The sequence below is a fragment of the Hippocampus zosterae genome, chromosome 1 (genome assembly GCF_025434085.1).
Source record: "Hippocampus zosterae strain Florida chromosome 1, ASM2543408v3, whole genome shotgun sequence".
NCBI classification, from domain to species: domain Eukaryota; kingdom Metazoa; phylum Chordata; class Actinopteri; order Syngnathiformes; family Syngnathidae; genus Hippocampus; species Hippocampus zosterae.
Window position 1 is genome coordinate 19,899,887 of NC_067451.1, and position 21,377 is coordinate 19,921,263.

General features: G+C 42.7%; 2 protein-coding genes across 2 annotated transcripts; both read left to right on the forward strand.

The window, feature by feature from the left end:
- Window positions 1-603: 603 nt before the first annotated feature.
- On the forward strand, window positions 604-6,369 carry smtnl1 (smoothelin-like 1). The gene is made up of 5 exons (XM_052069387.1): window positions 604-814; window positions 3,307-3,857; window positions 4,689-4,803; window positions 4,993-5,144; window positions 5,652-6,369. The coding sequence occupies exons 1-5, from the start codon at window positions 734-736 to the stop codon at window positions 6,049-6,051; spliced, it is 1,299 nt and encodes a 432-aa protein (XP_051925347.1). The 5' UTR covers window positions 604-733; the 3' UTR covers window positions 6,052-6,369.
- Window positions 6,370-7,015: 646 nt separating this feature from the next.
- LOC127603268 (zinc finger protein 354C-like) lies at window positions 7,016-19,738 on the forward strand. Its single transcript, XM_052069424.1, has 4 exons — window positions 7,016-7,684; window positions 10,402-10,487; window positions 10,563-10,638; window positions 17,503-19,738. Exons 1-4 carry the CDS (start codon window positions 7,390-7,392, stop codon window positions 18,255-18,257), a joined length of 1,212 nt encoding a protein of 403 aa, XP_051925384.1. The 5' UTR covers window positions 7,016-7,389; the 3' UTR covers window positions 18,258-19,738.
- Window positions 19,739-21,377: the final 1,639 nt, after the last annotated feature.

The window sequence follows — 21,377 nt, forward strand, 5'->3', positions numbered from 1 at the left end:
AAGCACACAACTGTGCCATGTCCCTGGAGCACTTCAGAATCAATATTAATCTAAGAACATTTTTTACATTGAGTAAAATATCACATTTAATAGAGATGCTGATTATTGAATGTATTCATTCATGCGTGCATGTCTTTTGCGAGTCGAATTTGGCTTTCTCTGACCAATCAATCAGTGGATGGAAAAATGCTGACATCATCTCGGGTCAGTGTTCTGGCCCCGCGAGGACAAATTTGACATCCGGTTAAAGAAACAGACCTATTGCTAACAAGACTAGTTTAAGTTTCATTGGCCAGCACTACTGATTTTGAAGGCCCTGGACAGATTAGATTGATATGGCAACATGTAGAGGCTGAAATCCAGGGGCTGTGGGGGGCTATATATTTCAGGTTGGATATTTATTTTTGGCTACCAAATTCATACTTGCTTCCCTATAGTCAAAAGGGAAATAATGGATTATGTGCATGTCTGTGTGTTTTGTGCATGTGTGTACTGCCACGGTTTCCACAACAGATGCAGCTGTCCGGCCACGTTGGACTTTGCCTATGTCACTGAGATGCTATTTTTGGGACATGTGTTGTTAGAAAGGTCAGATAAAGAAGCAACGGCATCCTCGGGAAAGCGAAGGAAGAGGGTGTCGGGTGAATGGAGCAGAGAGACAACAGAGTGTGCAGAGCTGCATTGAACAGGCTTGTTGAGAAATCTCAACTACGGTAACTTAAATTCTGCTGGAATGGATGGAGATGCAGTGAACCAGGAGACAGCTGAGTATTCAGAGGGGACAAGTCAGACTGACTCAAGCGACAAGAAGCAGGTTGATGTGTTTCTGTATCATCAGTAAATGATAAATGTTCTTTGAAAATGCCTCGTCGTCTTCGTCCTTACCAACAGGACTGCATGACGCTAACACAAACATTTGCTATTGGATGATGTACGGTAATTATGCCAATCACTTTTTGCTATGGTCTCAGAGTGTGTAAAGATTTATCATGTAACAAGAAACGGTGATCTAGGATGCTACATTTCAATGCTCCAACCACAGTATGTTTCACTAACATGACATCACTACATAAACTAATACTACTATTACTTAATACTGATGATTGTCAGTGTGGTACTCCCACTAGTGATACGTGAATTTATTTGTATTTACTTTTCAAATCATATTTGCATGTACTATTTAAGAACTGTTTGCCCCCAAAAATCCCAAATTTAAGCTCAGTGTTAATGTTTAAATGTGTAAAATGTTATGTTGTTTACAATAATATTAAAAATACATTTTAGGGGTGTTGAACACTTAGGCCTACTGTGCACCTATTTTTGTATGTTGATTGTGGTACTCAGGCAGACAGATAATAAATCCAAATTAACTGGCACTTCATGTAAAAAGTCTGTCAATCTCTGCTCTTTACCCGGCGAGGGATCAGAATAGAACAGCAATAGCTGTATTCGAAAGTGTAAATGCAATTTTAGGCAGTAATCTATGACCGACCACTCATATCGTGCAATGAAATAATATGACCCCAACAAAATGGTAAGTGTTATTTGAAAGGTTAAAAAAGAAAAAAAAAGAAAATAAGAAGTAGAGATGTGGAATATGTCTGTACAGTAAAAATTGTCAAGGTCAGATATTTTTAAAAAACTGCAAACAGTATGATTAACATCCTCATCTTGCATCACAGAAAGAAATATGCCAGTATGGGCAATCCAGTTCAAATATTAGCAATAATCTATCATGAAAGCAACAAAAGAAGAAATAGCAATTGATGATTTTCAATGTTTGCCACCGTTAAAGAAAGACAATCCACATATGATTATAATATCACTGCTGTCCAACAAAAAAAGCTTGCACGGACATTATTTATTTATTTTCAGTCTCAAACGCAAATAAAATAATCCATCCCCCAAATGTACCCTTTTTTTTTACCATGACAAAAATAAAGAAGATAAATCAGATATCTGTTGTTAACACGCCCCTTGAGAGTAGATGCTGACGGTTACGATGTAAAATGTCTAAATCGAGAAGCTCCACAAATCCCAAAGTGGTGTTTCCCATCTCGCATTGCATGACTACTTGCTGAGGACTGTCAGATCTCCAGAGGAGAGCGCTGACTAATATTAGCTGCTCTTACTTCAAACTATAATCTTGAGTCTGGAGTGGCAACATAAATATCTCTCCTCCTCCAACCTCCTCTTCCACAAGGCAACAAATGATGATCCACCACTGGCTGGTTTCCTAACATTTAATGACCCAAGGCACATATTTTACAACACTGCTATATGATATCAATGATTTATATGACTTAATCCACCTCTTAATATCATCACTATGACCTCGCTGTCATAGAAACCATCAATATATACACAAAATGAGGGCACACAGTTTTGCCATGTACATCATCTGGAGTAGTTCAGAATTAATACTAATAAGTTGATCTGCTAATGTAGTTTAAAGTGACTGTGAAGGCCCTGGACAGATTTGTTTGATTTCACCATTCACCTAGGTTGAAATCTGATTTTACAAAAAAAATGAAAATAAATAGGAATACAGTCATGTCATATAAACCAATATAATAGATGGAGCAAATGTGTGTGTCCCAAATGATGGCTGATTTTGCTTGTTTTTCACTTAAGTCCAAATATTTGAGATCCATATGCTAGATTGCAGTGGCAAACCTCAGAGTAGCAGCAAGCTGATACATAGTGAACAATTCTTCATAAAAAAAAGTGGTCAGGTGCTTGCTTCAAATTGTTTATTGCCATTTCCAGTTGACGTTTACTCTAAAACTGAGCAGAAAACAAAGAGAATTACAAGTCGTGTCTATAACCACACCACATTACTTTGCCTCGTCGAAGTTTGCTGGCTAAATGCTGACACACAATGCAACACTCCAGACGAGCATCAATGGCACAGTACATCAAAACTTTTACACTCATTATATTTGAAAATAAACACTAGCACACATGCAGAGAGACAAAAGAAAACTACCCGCATGCATATCTTCTTTGTCCTCTACAAAAAATAGTGAATGTTACCGCAGCGTGGTTGCGATCATTGTCTTCTGTGTTTCATCATCAAATCTTGGGGAGCATCTATGTGTATTTATGTTTTTATGTTTTTTATAATTAAATTACAGCACTGTACAGAGTTTGGATTGAGCTTGCAAATGCAATTTAGTGCCTTTGAAAGTGTTTAGGCCAACAGAGACAGCCTTGCAGGCCATGACCGCCAGGCCACATCAGTTGAATGTGCAATGATTCTGTGGATTAAGTCCCTGAGTGAGTTGTGTGTTGATTGCCATGCAGACAGATGAAACAGAGCTTGTGCAGAACACCGGCCCAAAAGGCAGGACTCCAGAAGAGTCCGCGGTGGAAGGTCAGGGGCTCAAAGCAGGGGTGAAGGAGGACCCCACACCACAAGTGGGGGGTGAGGAGGCTGCAGACACACACCCACTCCGAACAGCTGCTTCAAAGTCGGTTGAAGGTGTCACTGAAGGCACTGAACAAGAAGACAGGAAGGACACTGAGGATAAAAAGAAGGGGGTTGATAGGAAGGAGGTCAAAAATAGAGATTTTGGGGAGAAGAAGGTCAAGACCAAAGAGAAAGTTGAAGAAAATGTAACTGAAGATAAGAGTGTTGCTCAAAAGCCAGAAAAGGTGGGAGAGGGGAAAAAACAAGTCAAAGAAGATCAAGCAAAAGACAAAGAAAGACTGAAAGAGGCGGAAAAACAAGAGAAGGCCAAAAGGAACCCAAAAGCCACACCTCAAGTTCAGTCTCGTCCGAGACCCTCAGCTCGCTCTGGCCGAGCATCCAAAAAGAGTGACATCATCGCTAAGTTCCAACAGGGCGCACCTGAGTGAGTCACCAAACATAAGAAATACACACATCAAAATATCTATCTATCTATCTATCTATCTATCTATCTATCTATCTATCTATCTATCTATCTATCTATCTATCTATCTATCTATCTATCTATCTATCTATCTATCTATCTATCTATCTATCTATCTATCTATCTATCTATCTATCTATCTATCTATCTATCTATCTATCTATCTATCTATCTGTCTATCTAGCTGCAGCGGGTCTGTCAACCTGTCATTCATACAGTCATCTATCATTCATCTCTCCACCTTTTCATCTTGTCATCTATTCTTCCATTATCAACCTCGCCATCTGTTTTTAATTCATTGTCCATGTCCATTTATCTATCCAGAATTCCATCTATCCAAGATTCCATCAATGCCATCCATTGATGAAAGATGATGAAAGAATCCATCATCTGTCAATCTGTCATCCAACTAACCCTCCTTTGATCATTCATTCATCATCCATGTTTTCATCCATGTTTCTGTCCATCAATCGCAAAAATCCACCTATTTCTTTGTCTATCCACCCTTCCATCTGGCTGTCATCACTCAATCCATCGAGACATCTCTCTTCCACCCATTCATCCATCCATTTTTATCAACCCTTCTATCTTTCATTCATCCTTCGATCCATAATCTATCCATCAGAGCATCATCAATTTTTTCATCATCCACCTATCTATGGCATCTTTTCTTCCATTTGCTGTCATTTCCATCATTCTATCCATCTGTCTATCTATCCATCCATCCATCAGCAAGAGATACTTTGCTATGTTTGATATGCTTGAGCACACATCTGTTTATGGCTTGTCTAGGACACCAATACCACGCAACTTCAAAATTCAGAAGTCATCCACGGCTTCAGCTACAGGGTCTTCCATCAAACAGAGAATTTTGCAGTGGTGCCGCAGCAAAACTCAACACTATCAGGTATGCTGTCCAATGATGATTCAGCATTATCCATCCATCATCCATCCATTTTCTAATTTGTATATCGTCGCGGGTGTGCTGCACTGTGAGACAAACTTGCTAGCCAGGTGCCCACTGTGCCGCTCCATTGAGCATCTTTTATTATTAATTCAATGAAGACATAAAGCCTTCCCTTTGTCTTTCTTTCAGGGCGTAAACATAGAGAATTTCTCCTCATCTTGGTGTGATGGGATGGCTTTCTGTGCGTTGATCCACCGCTACTTCCCTGACGCTTTCGACTATAATACTTTGAAACCCACTGAAAGGGAAAAGAATTTCACTCTGGCCTTCCAGACTGCAGAGTATGCATCTATCTATCTATCTATCTATCTATCTATCTATCTATCTATCTATCTATCTATCTATCTATCTATCTATCTATCTATCTATCTATCTATCTATCTATCTATCTATCTATCTATCTATCTATCTATCTATCTATCTATCTATCTATCTATCTATCTATCTATCTATCTATCTATCTATCTATCTATCCATCTATCTATCCATCTATCTATCTATCCATCTATCTATCCATCTATCTATCTATCTATCTATCTATCTATCTATCTATCTATCTATCTATCTATCTATCTATCTATCTATCTATCTATCTATCTATCTATCTATCTATCTATCTATCTATCTATCTATCTATCTATCTATCTATCTATCTATCTATCTATCTATCTATCTATCTATCTATCTGTTTCTAGGTCCATATGCCCTCATTATCCATCCATGATTGAATTCTCACATGCCGTTGTTCTTTCTCTCTCGGTGTGTGGCTCATGCACTTTCTCCCCCAGGTCACTGGCCGACTGCTGGCCACTGCTGGAAGTGTCGGACATGCTCATGATGGGCAAGAACCCGGACCCTATGTGTGTGTTCACCTACGTCCAATCCCTGTGTCACAGCCTCTCCAAACTGGAGAAAGAGAAGAAGGACAAAGAGGAAAAAGAGAAAGAGGAGAAAGAGAAGGAGGAGAGAGTCAAAGTAGATGAAGAGAAGGATGAGAAGGGAGAGGATGCTTCCAAACAGATGTCAGTGGACAAGGATGAAGCCGATCATGCTGAGAATGGGACATTGATGAGTGGCCAGGAGGAGGAAGGCAGAGATAGCTCAGAAACAAGTAGAAAGGATGAAAAAGCACCAAAGAGCTATGAGACGGAGGGAGATGGAGGAGTGTTTGTGGAGACAGAGTCCTAGGAAAGAAATGACCCCCTTTTTTGCTCAAGGGTATTGAAAAACGTCTTAGTTCGTTGTCGGTTGACACTCTCACTTATAGAAGCTATCTCATGGTTATTTTTGTATAAGCTGATGTTTTGTTCCTGTGCAAATAAAGAAGACATCTGCCTTTAAATTCTAATGATTGTGTATTCTAAGAAAATAAATGAAACAATCAACAGTTGTTCATGATTTAAAGGCCCATTTAAGAGTTCCGGAATGGATGAATAACACTCTGATGGACAATGAGAGATGATTAAAGTCACAGTTGTGTGATGAATGATATATTGAAGATTTGAACAGTTTGTAGTGTGGTTGATACATGGGTGGCAAAGACAGAATATGACTCGAGAGTTTAATGCAGCACATATAAGTAAACAGGGAACGAGTACAAATTACTTTGATTTATATAGCGCCGGGCGGCCCGGTAGTCCAGTGGTTAGCACGTCGGCTTCACAGTGCAGATGTACCGGGTTCGATTCTAGCTCCGGCCTCCCTGTGTGGAGTTTGCATGTTCTCCCCGGGCCTGCGTGGGTTTTCTCCGGGTGCTCCGGTTTCCTCCCACGTTCCAAAAACATGCGTGGCAGGCTGATTGAACACTCAAAATTGTCCCTAGGTGTGAGTGTGAGTGCGAATGGTTGTTCGTTTCTGTGTGCCCTGCGATTGGCTGGCAACCGATTCAGGGTGTCCCCCGCCTACTGCCCGGAGACAGCTGGGATAGGGTCCAGCACCCCCTAATGAGGATCAAGCGGCTCGGAAGATGAATGAATGAATATATAGCGCCTTTGACAGGACCCTACAACACAAAAGCTATTGATGTGCATGTGTGTGTATGTGTACAATTTTCAAAAGAGGTTTAGGGTTTCAAAGTAAGGTTGCAAAATATGGTTAGCGTATCAAAACAAGCTTTTCTGCCTGGGTTCTGCTTTCATTGTGTATCATCCTGAGTTAGGGTTTCTAGCTGGGTTTCAATTCACTGTTTTAAAACAGGGCAACAATTGTAGACAGCCAGGTTGTGTTTCAAGGCCATTGTGAGGGTTTCTTTCCTTCCTTAAACAATTTATTTCAAATACTGGACGTTTGTTCCACCTTGTAATTAAGAAAAGAAAGACTTGAAGCGAAGCAATCTAATTGTTGGTCAAGAAGAAGGAGACGAGGAAGAAGGGGTGGCGGCCGTGACCGTAGCATTACGGTAATTACCAGCGTCACATGACGGAAGTGCTATTGTGTGATCGCTCTTGGCAGGGTAAAGCTAATCTAGCCGCTGTAGCGTAACGTTTCACATCTCCGACGGATTTTCTATCGGCAGCGCCCTGACTTATGTTAACAAATATGACAACGGACAATTTGAATCTCGAGTCACAGCTTTTATCCATCATGGACGTGCTGGTGAAAGCGGCGGTGCAGGAAATAAGACAGCTATTCTCGGAGAGCTCAGCGTCCCTACGGCTGCACCTGAGCCAGAGTTTGAGGGACAACGAGAGTCTGAGGATGAGGATGAAAGCGATGAGGAGCGAGATCTTCTCCCTCCGCCTGCAGACCAGGACCAATCGGCCGGCCAGCCGTTTCTCCATCTTACGTGCTAATGTGACTAAAGCCCGGAGCAAAACACCAGGTAACTAAGCCACATAAAAAGTTGCACTGTAGTCATACAATGTGGCTATTTGTGTTTAATGACGAAGATTAATTTGCGTAAAACCGGTATTACTGGACCGTTCTTTTACAGACAAGTCCAGTAATGTCCGTATCATTTCCCTGTGACAAATATTCAGAAAGTTGTGACTGTTTAACACAGTTTGGCCAACGTCTTAATGCAGTCAATGGGAAATGGGAGATGGTGGGGGGGGGGGGGGGGGGGGGGAGCATTTGAGTTTCAAACTTTTCCTAACTTCATTCATCTCTATTCTGTTTTTTAAAAAGACTGTCATCATTAAAACGTTTGCTTCACAGAAACAGACCACATACAACAATGAGTGGTCATTATTTACAAATTATTAGTTAAGTAGTGGGCGGCCCGGTAGTCCAAGTGGTTAGCACGTCGGCTTCACAGTGCAGAGGTACCGGGTTCGATTCCAGCTCCGGCCTCCCTGTGTGGAGTTTGCATGTTCTCCCCGGGCCTGCGTGGGTTTTCTCCGGGTACTCCGGTTTCCTCCCACATTCCAAAAACATGCTTGGCAGGCTGATTGAACACTCCAAATTGTCCCTAGGTGTGAGTGTGAGTGCGAATGGTTGTTTGTTTCTGTGTGCCCTGCGATTGGCTGGCAACCGATTCAGGGTGTCCCCCGCCTACTGCCCGGAGACGGCTGGGATGGGCTCCAGCACCCCCCGCGACCCTAGTGAGGATCAAGCGGTACGGAAGATGAATGAATGAATGAATAGTTAAGTAGTTCTAAATGTCAGCATAACAAAAGTCATTATTATTTGAAAACTACAATTAGCATTAAAGTCATATAATCTTCAAATGCGAAGTTGCACAATACAGTAAATAAGTCAATGACTTTGATTGCTGTATATCATCTTTATAATAGGTGCCATGCATTAAAGACAGCAAATTAGGAGTCGGGAATGAAGATATTCCATATGTTGTTAATATAGCTACATTGTTAACAACAGATATGTTGTTTTTTATCACTAAATAAACTGTATTGGGGGATGTTTTGTAATCCACTTAAATGCAAAATAAAATTTTATCAGATAAGTTGATCAATCGATGTAGTAATCGATAGATTTGTTTTGATGTATATTTTTATTGGACTGGTTTCATAGTGCCTGTAGTTGTTTGCAATGGGACGGCCGTAACTGTTCAGTTTCAGCATCAACCAGGTTATTATTGATTTCCCCAGTCCTGTGAGTCCTTTGCCTGACTAACGGCACACTGGGTGCATTAGCAGACTCAGATGATGTGCTTCACTGGTTTAAGTTAGCGGACTCACCGAATACAACACAAACTCATATAATTTGGTCACTGACTGAAGTTGGCTTACTTGGATGATTTGATTCACTGACTTGAGTACACACAATCACTGGAAACACAGAAGACACAGGAATTGTTTCACTAATCTCACAAGTAATACCGGTACATTTAATCTACAATGCTAATGAACAAGTAGTTAGACACAATAGATGATATAGTTTATGCACATGCTGTGATCATGATATTATCATTAGGGTCCAGGCACCAGGTGGTGCAAAGACCTTCTTTGAATAGTGGTTTATTATTCTTGCAAAGGGGACATAAACACATCCCAAAACTCACCAATTTTTCCAAACGCATACAGAATCCTGATTTAAAAAAGGGTCTTGGAAATGACCCCTGCAAAATCACTACTAAAGCATCCACTGGTAACTGGAAAATGTCTGCTTTCAACACAGTCTATACAAGGTGTGTCAAACATATGACCCGCAGGCCGGAACCGGCCACCGAGGAGGTTCGATCTGGCCCGCAGGATAAATCAAATAAATAAATTTCTCCTTAGTCTGTAAAATGTAGGCAGGAATTAAATTTAGGGCGGACCGGTGGTCCAGTAGTGAGTGTGTCAACTTCACAGTGCAGAGGTACAAGGTTCAATCCCAGCTCTGGCCTCCCTGTATGGAGTTTGCATGTTCTCCCCATGCCTGCGTTGGGTTTCTCCGGGTACTCCGGTTTCCTCCCGCATTCCAAAAACATGCATGGCAGGCTGATTGAACACTCTAAATTGTCCCTAGGTGTGTGTGTGAGCGCGGATGGTTGTTCGTTTCTTTGTCGCTGCAATTGGCTGGCAACCGGTTCAGGGTGTCCACCGCCTACTGCCCGAAGTCGGCTGGGATGGGCTCCAGCACCCCCCGCGACCCTTGTGAGGATAAAGCGGATCAGAAAATGAAAGGATGGATGGATTAAATTTAGATTTTAGATGCACATGTGTAAATGGTTAAAATGCCTTTCTTTATAAATGTTGTTTGATCTTAAAATGCATTACTATATTTTTCAATACCAATGCAGTTAGTTTTTTTGCCTTTATACAATCAGTGGGATCAGTTGCAAAGTATATATGTGAATGATCAAAGTAAATTGTACAATTGTTTAAGGAAATCTAAGGTGTTTCATGAAATGTTTTGTAAAAGATATGTTCATTAAATGTCAACATTTTACGAATGTTCTTGTGCTTCACTGTACCAAAAACAAATGAAAGACATGATCTTTTGGTTATTTTTAGCAGAGTGTGGTATAATTTTAATGGTCCGGTCACTTGACATCTCCTGAGGCTGTAAGCGGCCCACAATGTGAATGGTCTGTACAGTATTCAAATTTGATCACTGCATTTTCTCATGCACAATTTTGTTTTGCATTTGTAGTTGTCTTGAAGCCTCCAGCAACACAACAAACCTCCCCCATCTCTTTGCACCTCTCGGTCAAGACCTCCCCTCCTGATACAAAAGAGGTAGATTTTCTTGACCGGTCCTGCAGAAACAAATGTGATGTGTTGTTTTTTAACATGTACTTGCTTTCATGTTAGCATGCAGTTGAAGAGATCCCAGATGTCATCCTGATCAAAGATGAAGAGGATACTGGAGGATGTGAGCCAAGTGAAAGTGAGTCAAGTGTGGGGAGGTGGGGGAAGGGTCGTATGATTGGGGCACAGCACTTAATAAAGTACATATCTTAGGTTAGCTTGTCTATGAATTTCCAGCACTTTTACTAGAAGAGAGGAAGATGTGGTACCTCCTGTTCAAGTCCGAATGTTCACGTCAACTCTTGTTTCAATTTTTGCTCTATAGGTGTAATGGGCACACATTAGTCAGTTAATTAAAAAAATTATGTATATTTTTTACTCATGATGGGTTCGGTGACTGTGCATATTAACTAGTTGGGTTCGATACCTTTTAAAAGGTTAAGAAACACTGCTCTAATATCTTAATTGCCTCATGGCGAACATTTTGCATTTGTGACAGATTTGTTATTCAACGTCAAGTCAAGTCAACAAGTCAAGTCAACAGTATTTATAGAGCACTTTCAAACAGCCATCGCTGCATACAAAGTGCTGTACATGGAGCGATTTAACATACACAATAAACAGTAAGACGAATCGGTAATGAAGGCGGTAGAAAGCACCAAGCAGTAAAATCAAGAACATTGATCTTATCTTATCTTAACAAATCTAAGTCATGCTGAGTCGAACGCCAAAGAATACAAGTGAGTTTTGAGGAGGGCTTTAAAGATGGGCAGCGAGGAGGCTCGGCTGGGCAATGATTCAATATCAATGTCTACCTGTATCGCTATAGAGGCCTGGTCATTATCAATAGAAAATGCACTCAATATAATGTCGGTTCAAAAGAAGGAACCAAACCCTCTTACTCTGCCTGTTGTAGGCAAAGGCTACAGTATGACGTTAGACTTCACAATTACAAGCACATGAGAGGAAATTAGGTGCACACCAGTTATTTTCAACTGTATTTTACCTCTTGATTTTATTCAATGTTTATCTTTAATCACTGTCAATGTTTTTAGTTTTATTTTTAATCAATTTACCGGCAATTGTTTTTTTTTCTTATTTTATTCAGGTAAAAAATAACATTTATCAATAGACTACTATGAAATACAAACATTGTGATTAACCCAGCCCTACTGAGCACATTGTTTAAAAAACGTTTTTCACGAACAAACTCAATATAAAACACAAAAGAGAAAAAGAGCATTCATTTTCAATTATATCAAGGTTTGGAGCAATGTATAAATCAATCATAGAAATAAATAATATGCTCCCATGTCTTGGTGTACAAGTCATGGCAAAACTGAACACCAAATTTCCAGTGCAGCCAATGTGACCATACGCATGTATTATTCCAGGAGTGCCAAACCAGTTGAGCGTGGTCAATTAATAGACCGCGGACTGCTCCTAGTTCGACAACGAGAGCAGCAAGGCAAGGAAAAGATATATGCTTTTTTCGGTGTTGAGTGTGTGTCACTATTATATATTTTGTGTTGGAGCACGTTTTAAGAAAAGGATCAGTCCGCTCAGTGCAATGTGAACAACACAATTGATTAAATAAATATCAACCACACACATGATGTATACCATTGTTACACATATACACGACACAACTCTTCCAGCAGTACCTTCACCACTAGGTGACAGTATTGCTCAGCAAACACAATGTTCCTCTGTTAGGTCGGGTATCTTGAATTTTATTTGGCCTTTCTACAGAGTGGAATGCGAAATGAGGAATTTTTTGTTGTTTCACAAAACAGATTTTTGTCCTTTGCAGTTCCACTGTGTATACTATATTTTGAAAAAAAGACATCGCATGTACTCCTGCTGGGGACTCCCTTGTTCTGCTGGGGGACTTCAATGCTCACGTGGGCAATGACAGTGAGACCTGGAGGGGCGTGATTGGGAGGAACGGCCCCCCCGATCAGAACTCGAGTGGTGTTTGTTATTGGACTTCTGTGCTCGCCACGGATTGTCCATAACGAACACCTTGTTCAAACATAAGGGTGTCCATATGTGCACTTGGCACCAGGACACCCGAGGACGCAGTTCGATGATCGACTTTGTAGTTGTATCATCGGATTTGCGGCCGCATGTTCTGGGCACTCTGGTGAAGAGAGGGGCGGAGCCGTCAACTGATCACCACCGATTGTGGGGGAAGATGCCGGTCCGTCCTGGCAGACCCAAACGTATAGTGAGGGTTTGTTGGGAGCGTCTGGCGGAATCCCCTCTCAGAAGGAGTTTCAACTCCCACCTCCGACAGAGCTTTTCCCATGTTCCGGGGGAGGCGGGGGACATTGAGCCCGAGTGGGCCATGTTCCGTGCCTCTATTGTTGAGGCGGCCAGTCTGAGTTGTGGCCGTAAGGTGGTTGGTGCCTGTCGTGGCGGCAATCCCCGTACTCGCTGGTGGACACCAGCAGTAAGGGATGCCGTCAAGCTGAAGAAGGAGTCCTATCGAGCCTTTATGGCCTGTGGGACCCCAGAGGCAGCTGACGGGTATCGACTGGCCAAGCGGAACGCAGCTTCGGTGGTCGCCGAGTCAAAAACCCGAGCGTGGGAAGAGTTTGGTGAGGACATGGAAGCCGACTTCCGGACGGCTTCGAGGAAATTCTGGTCCACCATCCGACGTCTCAGGAGAGGGAAAGCAGTGGACCATTAACACTGTGTACAGTGGGGATGGGGCGCTGCTGACTTCGACTCGGGACTTTGTGAACCGGTGGGCAGAGTACTTCGAAGACCTCCTCAACTCCACCAACACGTCTTCCTTGGAGGAAGCAGAGCCTGGGGACTCTGAGGTGGGCTCTCCTATCTCTGTGGCTGAAGTCACCGATGTGGTTAAAAAGCCCCTCGGTGGCAAGGTCCCAGGGGTGGATGAGATCCGCCCGGAGTTCCTCAAGGCTCTGGATGTTGTGGGGCTGTCCTGGTTGACACGCCTCTGCAACATCGCGTGGTCAACGGGGAGAGTGCCTCTGGATTGGCAGACCGGGGTGGTAGTCCCTCTTTTTAAAAAGGGGGACCGGAGGGTGTGTTCCAACTACAGAGGGATCACATTCCTCAGCCTCCCTTCTAAGGTCTATTCAGGGGTGCTGGAGAGGAGGGTCCGTCAGGAAGTCGAGCCTCAGATTGAGGAGGAGCAGTGTGGTTTTCGTCATTTGTGGTGCTGTTGGCTCCTTCAAACAGGGCTCTCCAACTCTCACTGGAGTGTTTCGCAGCCGAGTGTGAAGCGGTTGGGATGAAGATCAGCACCTCCAAATCTGAAACCATGGTCCTCAGTCGAAAAAGGGTGGAGTGCCCCCTCCGGGTCGGGGAGGAGATCTTGCCCCAAGTGGAGGAGTTCAAGTATCTTGGGGTCTTGTTCACGAGTGGGGGCAGAAGGGAGCGGGAGATCGACAGGCGGATTGGTGCAGCGTCTGCTGTGATGCGGACGTTGTATCGGTCTGTCGTGGTGAAGAAGGAGCTGAGCCAAAGGGCGAAGCTCTCAATTTACCGGTCGATCTACGTTCCAACCCTCATCTATGGTCACGAGCTATGAGTCGTGACCGAAAGAACGAGATCCCGGTTACAAGCGGCCGAAATTAGTTTTCTCCGCAGGGTGTCCGGTAGGGATGTGAATCTCAGCACTGAGGACGATTCGATACACATCACGATCCACTGCCAGCGATGCGATACTTAAACGATACATGGAATTTTCTGGCGAAACGATGCGATACGTTTCACCGTCGTCACGATGCGATACGATTCGATACACATTAAGTTCAAATCAATGCGATCCGATACGATACAATGCAATTTGTTGCGATATTGTGCAATTAAACATGATGCAAATAAGCAAAGAAAAAAAGCTTTTAAAAAGATGGAATTCAGTATGGTATTACAAAAAGGATACCACTTTATTCCTTATAAAGAGTAGAACTTGTAAAACAACTTATTTAAGCCCTTTCACAATTGGGTTTTGTGCAAAGAAAATGTAAACAATTTGGCACCTGAGACTCACAGCTGTTGCTATAGTGTAAACACAAACAGACTATTCTCACTGAGTGTCTTATATGAAATATATATATATATATATATATATATATATGAATCTATAGCGCAAGATGTGAACCCATCCACTGTAAGTGCAACTCTTTGCGCACTGTTCAGCGACACAGTAATCTCACTTCTCACTTTGTTGTACACATCGGGAATATGTTTGTAAGTGAACACAGACCTATCTGGTATTTTATACCTGGGTTCCAAAACGTGCACGAGCTGTCTGAAACCCTCGTTGTTCACCACGCTAAGGCTGGGGGTCTTTGCATATGAAATAAGCAGTGGCCTTATAGTTATAGCCATTGCGCGGTCACAGTGAGTTGCAAGGGGACTCCCAAAATAAGAGGCGATTTTTTTCTGATCCTGACCTGGTTTACCAAGAGTTTCTCCGGTGTCCGACGAGGAACTGGGCGGGGAAGCGGGAGGGAAACTTGTCGGTGATCTGGTTCCATCGGTTTAAGTGTGTCTGCATATTTGTGGTGCTGCCGTTGTATGGCTTCTTAGTGCGACATTCCTTGCAAATTACGGAGGTTTTATCAAGCTTACCGTCTTTCTTTTCGAAGCCGTAGTATTTCCAAACATAAGATTTGAATGTTGCGGCTGCATTAAATATAGTAGTTTCCTTGCTGTTGCGTGCGCTAACTTCCATAATGTTTCGCTCGTTATGTACTGGACTGTATGTGACGCACGGCTACCGTCCGTATTCAACACAAAACGCAAAGCAATGATGGTGCATTCATTGCGCCTAGGAAAGGGCAGATATGTGACGTTTAACATGAATAAAACGGCGATTGAATCGGATTTTACCGATACCAATCAATGCATCGTGATGAATCGCGATTTCACTGATACCCATCAATGCATCGTGATGAATCGCGATTTCACCCGTCAATCGCGTCGTACCCAGTGAATGAGCCGATGCACTCGGATCGCGGACGTGCGCATCGATGTATCGATTAATATCGATTATTTTCCACACCCTTAGTGTCCGGGCTCTCCCTTAGAGATAAGGTGAGAAGCTCGGTCATCTGGGAGGGGCTCAGAGTCGAGCTGCTTCTCCTCCATATCGAGAGGAGCCAGATGAGGTGGCTTGGGCATCTGATTCGGATGCCTCCTGAGCGCCTCCCCGGTGAGGTGTTCCGGTCATGCCTCACCGGGAGGAGACCCAGAGGAAGACCCAGGACACGCTGGAGAGACTATGTCACCCAGCTTGCCTGGGAACGACTCGGGATCCCCCGGGGAGAGCTGGACGAAGTAGCTGGGGACAGGGAAGTCTGGGCTTCCCTGCTAAAGCTGTTGCCCCCGCGACCCAGCCCCGGATAAGCGGTAGATGATGATGGATGGATGGATGGACATCGCATGTAAGGTTATAGTTTGCCACATTAAAAAAAAATGTCATATTGCCTAGCTGCAATGCATTTCAAGTCGGGCAAAATCATGCACATCTGTGGGTAAATGCAATTTCAACCACTATTCACTTGTAATAATCAGTAGTGACGGTTCAAAGAGGTCCCATTCAGTCAGTCCGCTTGGCAAGTGAGCATGGAATGCTTTGGAACCAAATGGGAGCGTCCTCTCAGCTGTGCAAGATGGGCTGCATTTGTGCATTAGTAGCAGAACATAAATGTGGTTTTAGACAAAAATACATTGCGGTTGGAGTGAAAAACATGTACAGTATGCTGCTTGGCATGTTTCTGTTGATCTTCTCTTCTCAGTCAGAGCTTATTCTGAATCTGTTCTAACATACTTTAGAACAGTAACTTACGTTTACAACATTGGGCAGAGCTCGGCCACGAATAACAAAAAACTGTGACTAAATGGTTCTTTTATCATGCTTTTTCCCGTCCTCAAAATGGTCGAAAACCAGCGGAGGATTAACTCTTTGCTACTACTGAGACAACGTAGACGACGTGAATTTCTATATACGAGGCCGATGGCGCGTGATGTTATGCCGCATCACGTAATTCCCGGGCAGCTCCCGTGTTAGCCTTTCAAACTGCAAGCAATACGGAGCGGAGGCGATCACAACCAGCCTCGCTTGCCGTGCTGGTGGACACGGATCGACATTGGCCAGTGAGCCTTTCCCACTGCGCAAAAATGTGTGTTTACCCATGGTTTTGCGGCAGTGGGAAAGGGGGTTTAAGAGAGAGAAAAAGAGAGACAAAGAACAACATTGACGGGGGCATAATAGACAGAGACAAGAAGGAGTTCTTTGAATTGTCATTGCAAGAGTTTAGTACAGTACGTGTTGTGATGAGGCGACTTCTGTTTTTTTGCAAACCGCAGTCTCTCGTGCCCAAAACTATTCACGGCCTTGAAACGCCTCAGCACATTAAACATCTATTTTATTTATTTTTTTAAGTCAGTGAGAGAGAAGCCCGGCCTGACCCAAGCCAAAGCCGAAGCGATGATTGAAATTTTAGGCTCAGGCTCGGGCTTAAGATCTTAAGATGTCTACTATGCAGGGTGTAGGACAAAAGTTTGCCCATCGCACTTTTGCTATGTCGCAAGGATAAGAACAAAGACCTTGTCTCTGTACATCTCTCAGATATTGTATTATCACTTCATTGTATGACAAGGCACGATGACGATGGTGTGTCTGTGTCTGTGTCTGTGTGTGGGGGTGGGGGGGCTGCATGAGTCAGATCATTACTGCATACCTGTATGTATGACCTGGCTTGGAGAATTATTCAGACACTTCTTAGCAGCCATTCTGGTTGCTTTTGAACTGCCTCTTAACATGCAAGTTTCTATTCAGTTGTATACTATCTCCTTCTTTTTTCAAAGCGATTATCTTCTCTTGTCTGCTAAGGGGTTAACATTTCTCCCTCGACAGCAGGGACACTGTACATAGTAAATCCCAACGAATAGCTCTCCTTTTTGTCGATGGTGGGGGTTTGCACTTGTTCAGTGACATCATATTTTGTATTTTCAGGTCACGACACCTTCCTAAATCCCTCTGTACAGAGTGAGGTTGCCACGGGGCCACAGAACCTAGAGCCTGTGGGGTCTTCTTCTCTGACAGGAAGTAATGAGGAACTGAGAATCACCAGCGTTCACGGACGAGGACAAGGGCCTCTACAAGACGAGATTGAAACGCTCTTTGCTCCAACCGATCAGCAGGTTTTTAACTCTCAGGACCTCACAGTCACCCAAGACGGTTTCCTAAATGTCTTTCCCAGTGCCAGTGATCGAGCCCCGCTGAAAACTAGCCAGCTGGACAGACTTCCCTCATCTCAGACAACCATATTAAGAACAGCAGACAGTACCGGAGGACATCCCAGTCACATTGACCAGTTCCCCCAGCAGTTGAATGCCGTCTTTCCATCTCACACAGTTAACAAATCTTTAGATTGCAACTTTTGTGGCATGCCCTTCCCCAGTCGCGAGGACTTGATGGCACACAAGGCCGCTCATACAGGGGAGCTGCACATATCCTGCGCAATGTGCGGCAAGTCATTTGCGAACAAGACCACGCTGGGCATCCACATGCGCATACACACTGGAGAGAAGCCGTACGCTTGCTCACTTTGCGGGAAGCGCTTCACGCAGAACGGCAGCCTGAAGATTCACCTGAGGACGCACTCCGGGGAGAAGCCGTACTCCTGCTCCCAGTGCACGGCCAGCTTTAACAACCCCAGCAACCTACGGAGGCACATGATGACGCACAACACTAATGGACCGCTCTGACCGCGATTCGTGGAAAAGGATCATTTAGAGTGCCATGAAAAAGTGTTTGCCCTCTTCCTGATTCCCACAAAGACAACCCAAGTCAATCAAACATTTAGTTTCTAAATGATTTTATTCATAATTGAGGAAGAAAAATACAAACCCCTCTTGCTGTATATGAAAAAGTTTGTGCCTAAACCTAATGACTGTTTGTTTTAGTTTGGCTTACCAATCATGTGTTAGAAATGTTCTCATTTTGAGAATAATTGCCTTTTTGGCATGTGGGACTTTGGAGGCAGCTGACAGGTACCGGGTACCAAGCGGAATACAGCTTCAGCGGTCGCTTAAGCAAAAACCCGGGCGTGGGAAGAGTTTGGAGAAGCCAGGAAAACAACTTCCGGTCGGTTTTGAGGAAATTCTGGTCCCAACATCCGGCGCCTAAGGAGGGGGGAACAGTGCACTATTAACACTGTATAGTGGAGATGGGGCGCTGCTGCCCTCAACTTGGGTTGGTGGGGATAACACTTTGAAGACCTTCTCAATTCCACCAACACACTTTCCATTGAGGAAACACAACCTGGAGACTCTGAGGTGGACTTTCCTATCTCTGGGGCTGAAAAAAACGAGGTGGTCAAAAAGCTCCTTGCTGGCAAAGTAATTATTTTCAAAGGGGGCAAATACTTTTTTGTGGGAAGGTACTTTGATATGGCACTGTGATCTTCCTTGCGTGTTTCGCGAACATAACTTGCAGTTTAACCTTTGTTTGATATGCTTCTCTTTTGGTTAGATGGGGATTAGAAAAGAGGCCAAACATTACACGATAATAACGCCAGCAGTAGCAAATAAGCCATCATCCTGTTGTACAACAGAGAAATATATGATTAATGCTGAAAATGACCTAAAGCCAGCCAATAATGTCACTTATGATTACATTTACTTTAACTGTACTTTATGATGCTACTGTACCTTACCCCAATGATGGGTGAATCTTGCACAGTATTGCTACAACATTGTGCACAACAGCACACGATATTCAGAAACACCCTAACTTCCTTGTTACCTCTGCAATGTGTTAGATTGTGGTGCTTTGTTGCATAGTTGTACAAAGTACTTTACATGATAATAATTGTTCCATCAAATTCGGACAAAATTCCACATTTGGATGAAACATTTACTCCCTTCCACTTTGCAGCTCCTACAATAGCTGATCAGTCAGGTTTTGCAGTATGTATCAATCATGTCGACTTATAATTTTAAGCAAGAGAGTTTAATTTATATTTGACCTGTTTCCACTACACATCTACCTACAGACAGGTGACAAGTAGCATTTGGCGGTTTGCTTATGGGGTAATTTATATGTTTTAACCTACCTCTATTGTTGTTGTTGCTGAACTTGTCCTTTCTTTTTGTACTTTTGTACTGTTCTTTTCTGTAGTTCCTACTGGATAATAACTTAATAGCTTTGTTGGCTAAACATAAATAAACGGGTTTCTTTTTCAACATTTTTTTTTGCTTTTTACTTTGGATAACAGACATTATTACGTTCATTAGATTGCAGCCTTATACAGATACCGTGGCTCATGTTTGCACAACAATATACAGCAGCGATTGGCAACATCTGGCCAGGGAACATCATACAGGCTGCTACATTTTTTTTCCCAGTTTTGGTCCCCTAAGCTTTTCCATTGAATCGTCTAATATTTGTGACACTACAGTAATAGAATGGATTTTTATCCCTCAGATTCCTTAATTACTATGTGTTTTTATTTTTTGGAAACTTAAAACTATTCATGATATAGACAATTCTACATGTCCAACATCTTTGGGGTCAAATTGTTTAATTATAATTTAATTAATGAAAAAGAAATAGTTTTTGTTTCTCAAAATAGTGTATTTTAATAGATAAAATACAATATATTTACTAACATTGACTCCAAGTATTTGAATTGTTTTGAGGGGTCTAGCTAGTACCTGGTGCATCTGTCCGTTTTGAAAGTCAAATGTTTCCCTTGACCCGAAACGTTTGTCCAGTGTCCACACTGATGCAGTGTCATATAGTACTTTCTGAAACAGGGGAATTCTTTGCTTTTTGTTCCTCTTTCCGCCCCGTGAAGGTTTTTTGTTTTTGTATGAGCTTGGGCGAGGGGGGAGGTTGTCCTTCATTTGATTATCTTGAACCCCCCCCCCCCCAAAAAAAACGGTTTAATTCCAGAAACAACACATGTAACTCCAATTACATTTCTTTTTAATTAATTAGCAGCAGCAGATTATTTCTATTGATCATACTGAAGTGGAAGGGGTTTTTTTTTTCATGTGGCTGTGGAATGTCGTGCGTGTATTTCCACAAGCAGCGTGCTTCCTCTCGGGCTATTGTTCTTGGGCAATCATTGAAATGACATCAGTGTGAGTTCATGTGAATGAGAAGTAGGAGGAGAGACGGGAGGTGGGCCGTCTTTTTTCTGATGTAATCGCTTTTAAATCCCAAATTACTCATTCGTGACCCGAATAACAAGCTGCTGGAATGTACGTGTTGCTTCTACGGCAAGACGTTTTGAGTTTCCCCACATCCTTGCTTTGTGGTTATACGAATATTTGTGCTGACTAAGACAATTCGCCACACTGGTAGACTTGTTCCTCCGTTTTATCATTACTGCCTTCCATTACAGTGAAACATTTCTACACAGAGGTAACTTTGTCACACTGCACTGACAAATCTACGTGTTCCTCAGTGAGGCAAAACTGTGCACTAGTTAAGATCTGTGCACAGCCAGAACTCCTAAACCGCGAGATTAGAATACAGTATTGTAAATTGTATGCATACAAGTCAACAAGTGCACCGTCTTGCCTCATTGGTAACATGTACTTGTTCTATAAATATGTCTTAATATTACGAGGCAAGAGTACTAGTACAGTGAGTTTAAGATGGCTATAAATGGCACATAGTGAGGACCCTTTTTTGTAGTTTTATCAACACAGTTTTGCCTCACTATAGTACCATGTACTGTGGTGGTCCTACTAGTGTTTCAAAATGATATTACTCAACAGGACAAATGTACATAGACCTTAAGATTGATAGTAAGGATGTCGAATAAACACAAAGGGCTTTATGGCAAGCTGTTAGAGCATTTTTATTTGCAGGAC

Bases quoted from the DNA above. Each gene is read 5' to 3' on its own strand.
- LOC127603268 (XM_052069424.1), top strand. From the start codon at position 7,390: ATGTTAACAAATATGACAACGGACAATTTGAATCTCGAGTCACAGCTT. The intron at 7,685-10,401 runs GTAACTAAGCCA...TTGCATTTGTAG, and splicing joins AGCCCGGAGCAAAACACCAG to TTGTCTTGAAGCCTCCAGCA. The intron at 10,639-17,502 runs GTGAGTCAAGTG...TTGTATTTTCAG, and splicing joins AGGATGTGAGCCAAGTGAAA to GTCACGACACCTTCCTAAAT.
- smtnl1 (XM_052069387.1), top strand. From the start codon at position 734: ATGGATGGAGATGCAGTGAACCAGGAGACAGCTGAGTATTCAGAGGGG. The intron at 3,858-4,688 runs GTGAGTCACCAA...TGGCTTGTCTAG, and splicing joins TTCCAACAGGGCGCACCTGA to GACACCAATACCACGCAACT. The intron at 4,804-4,992 runs GTATGCTGTCCA...TCTTTCTTTCAG, and splicing joins GCAAAACTCAACACTATCAG to GGCGTAAACATAGAGAATTT.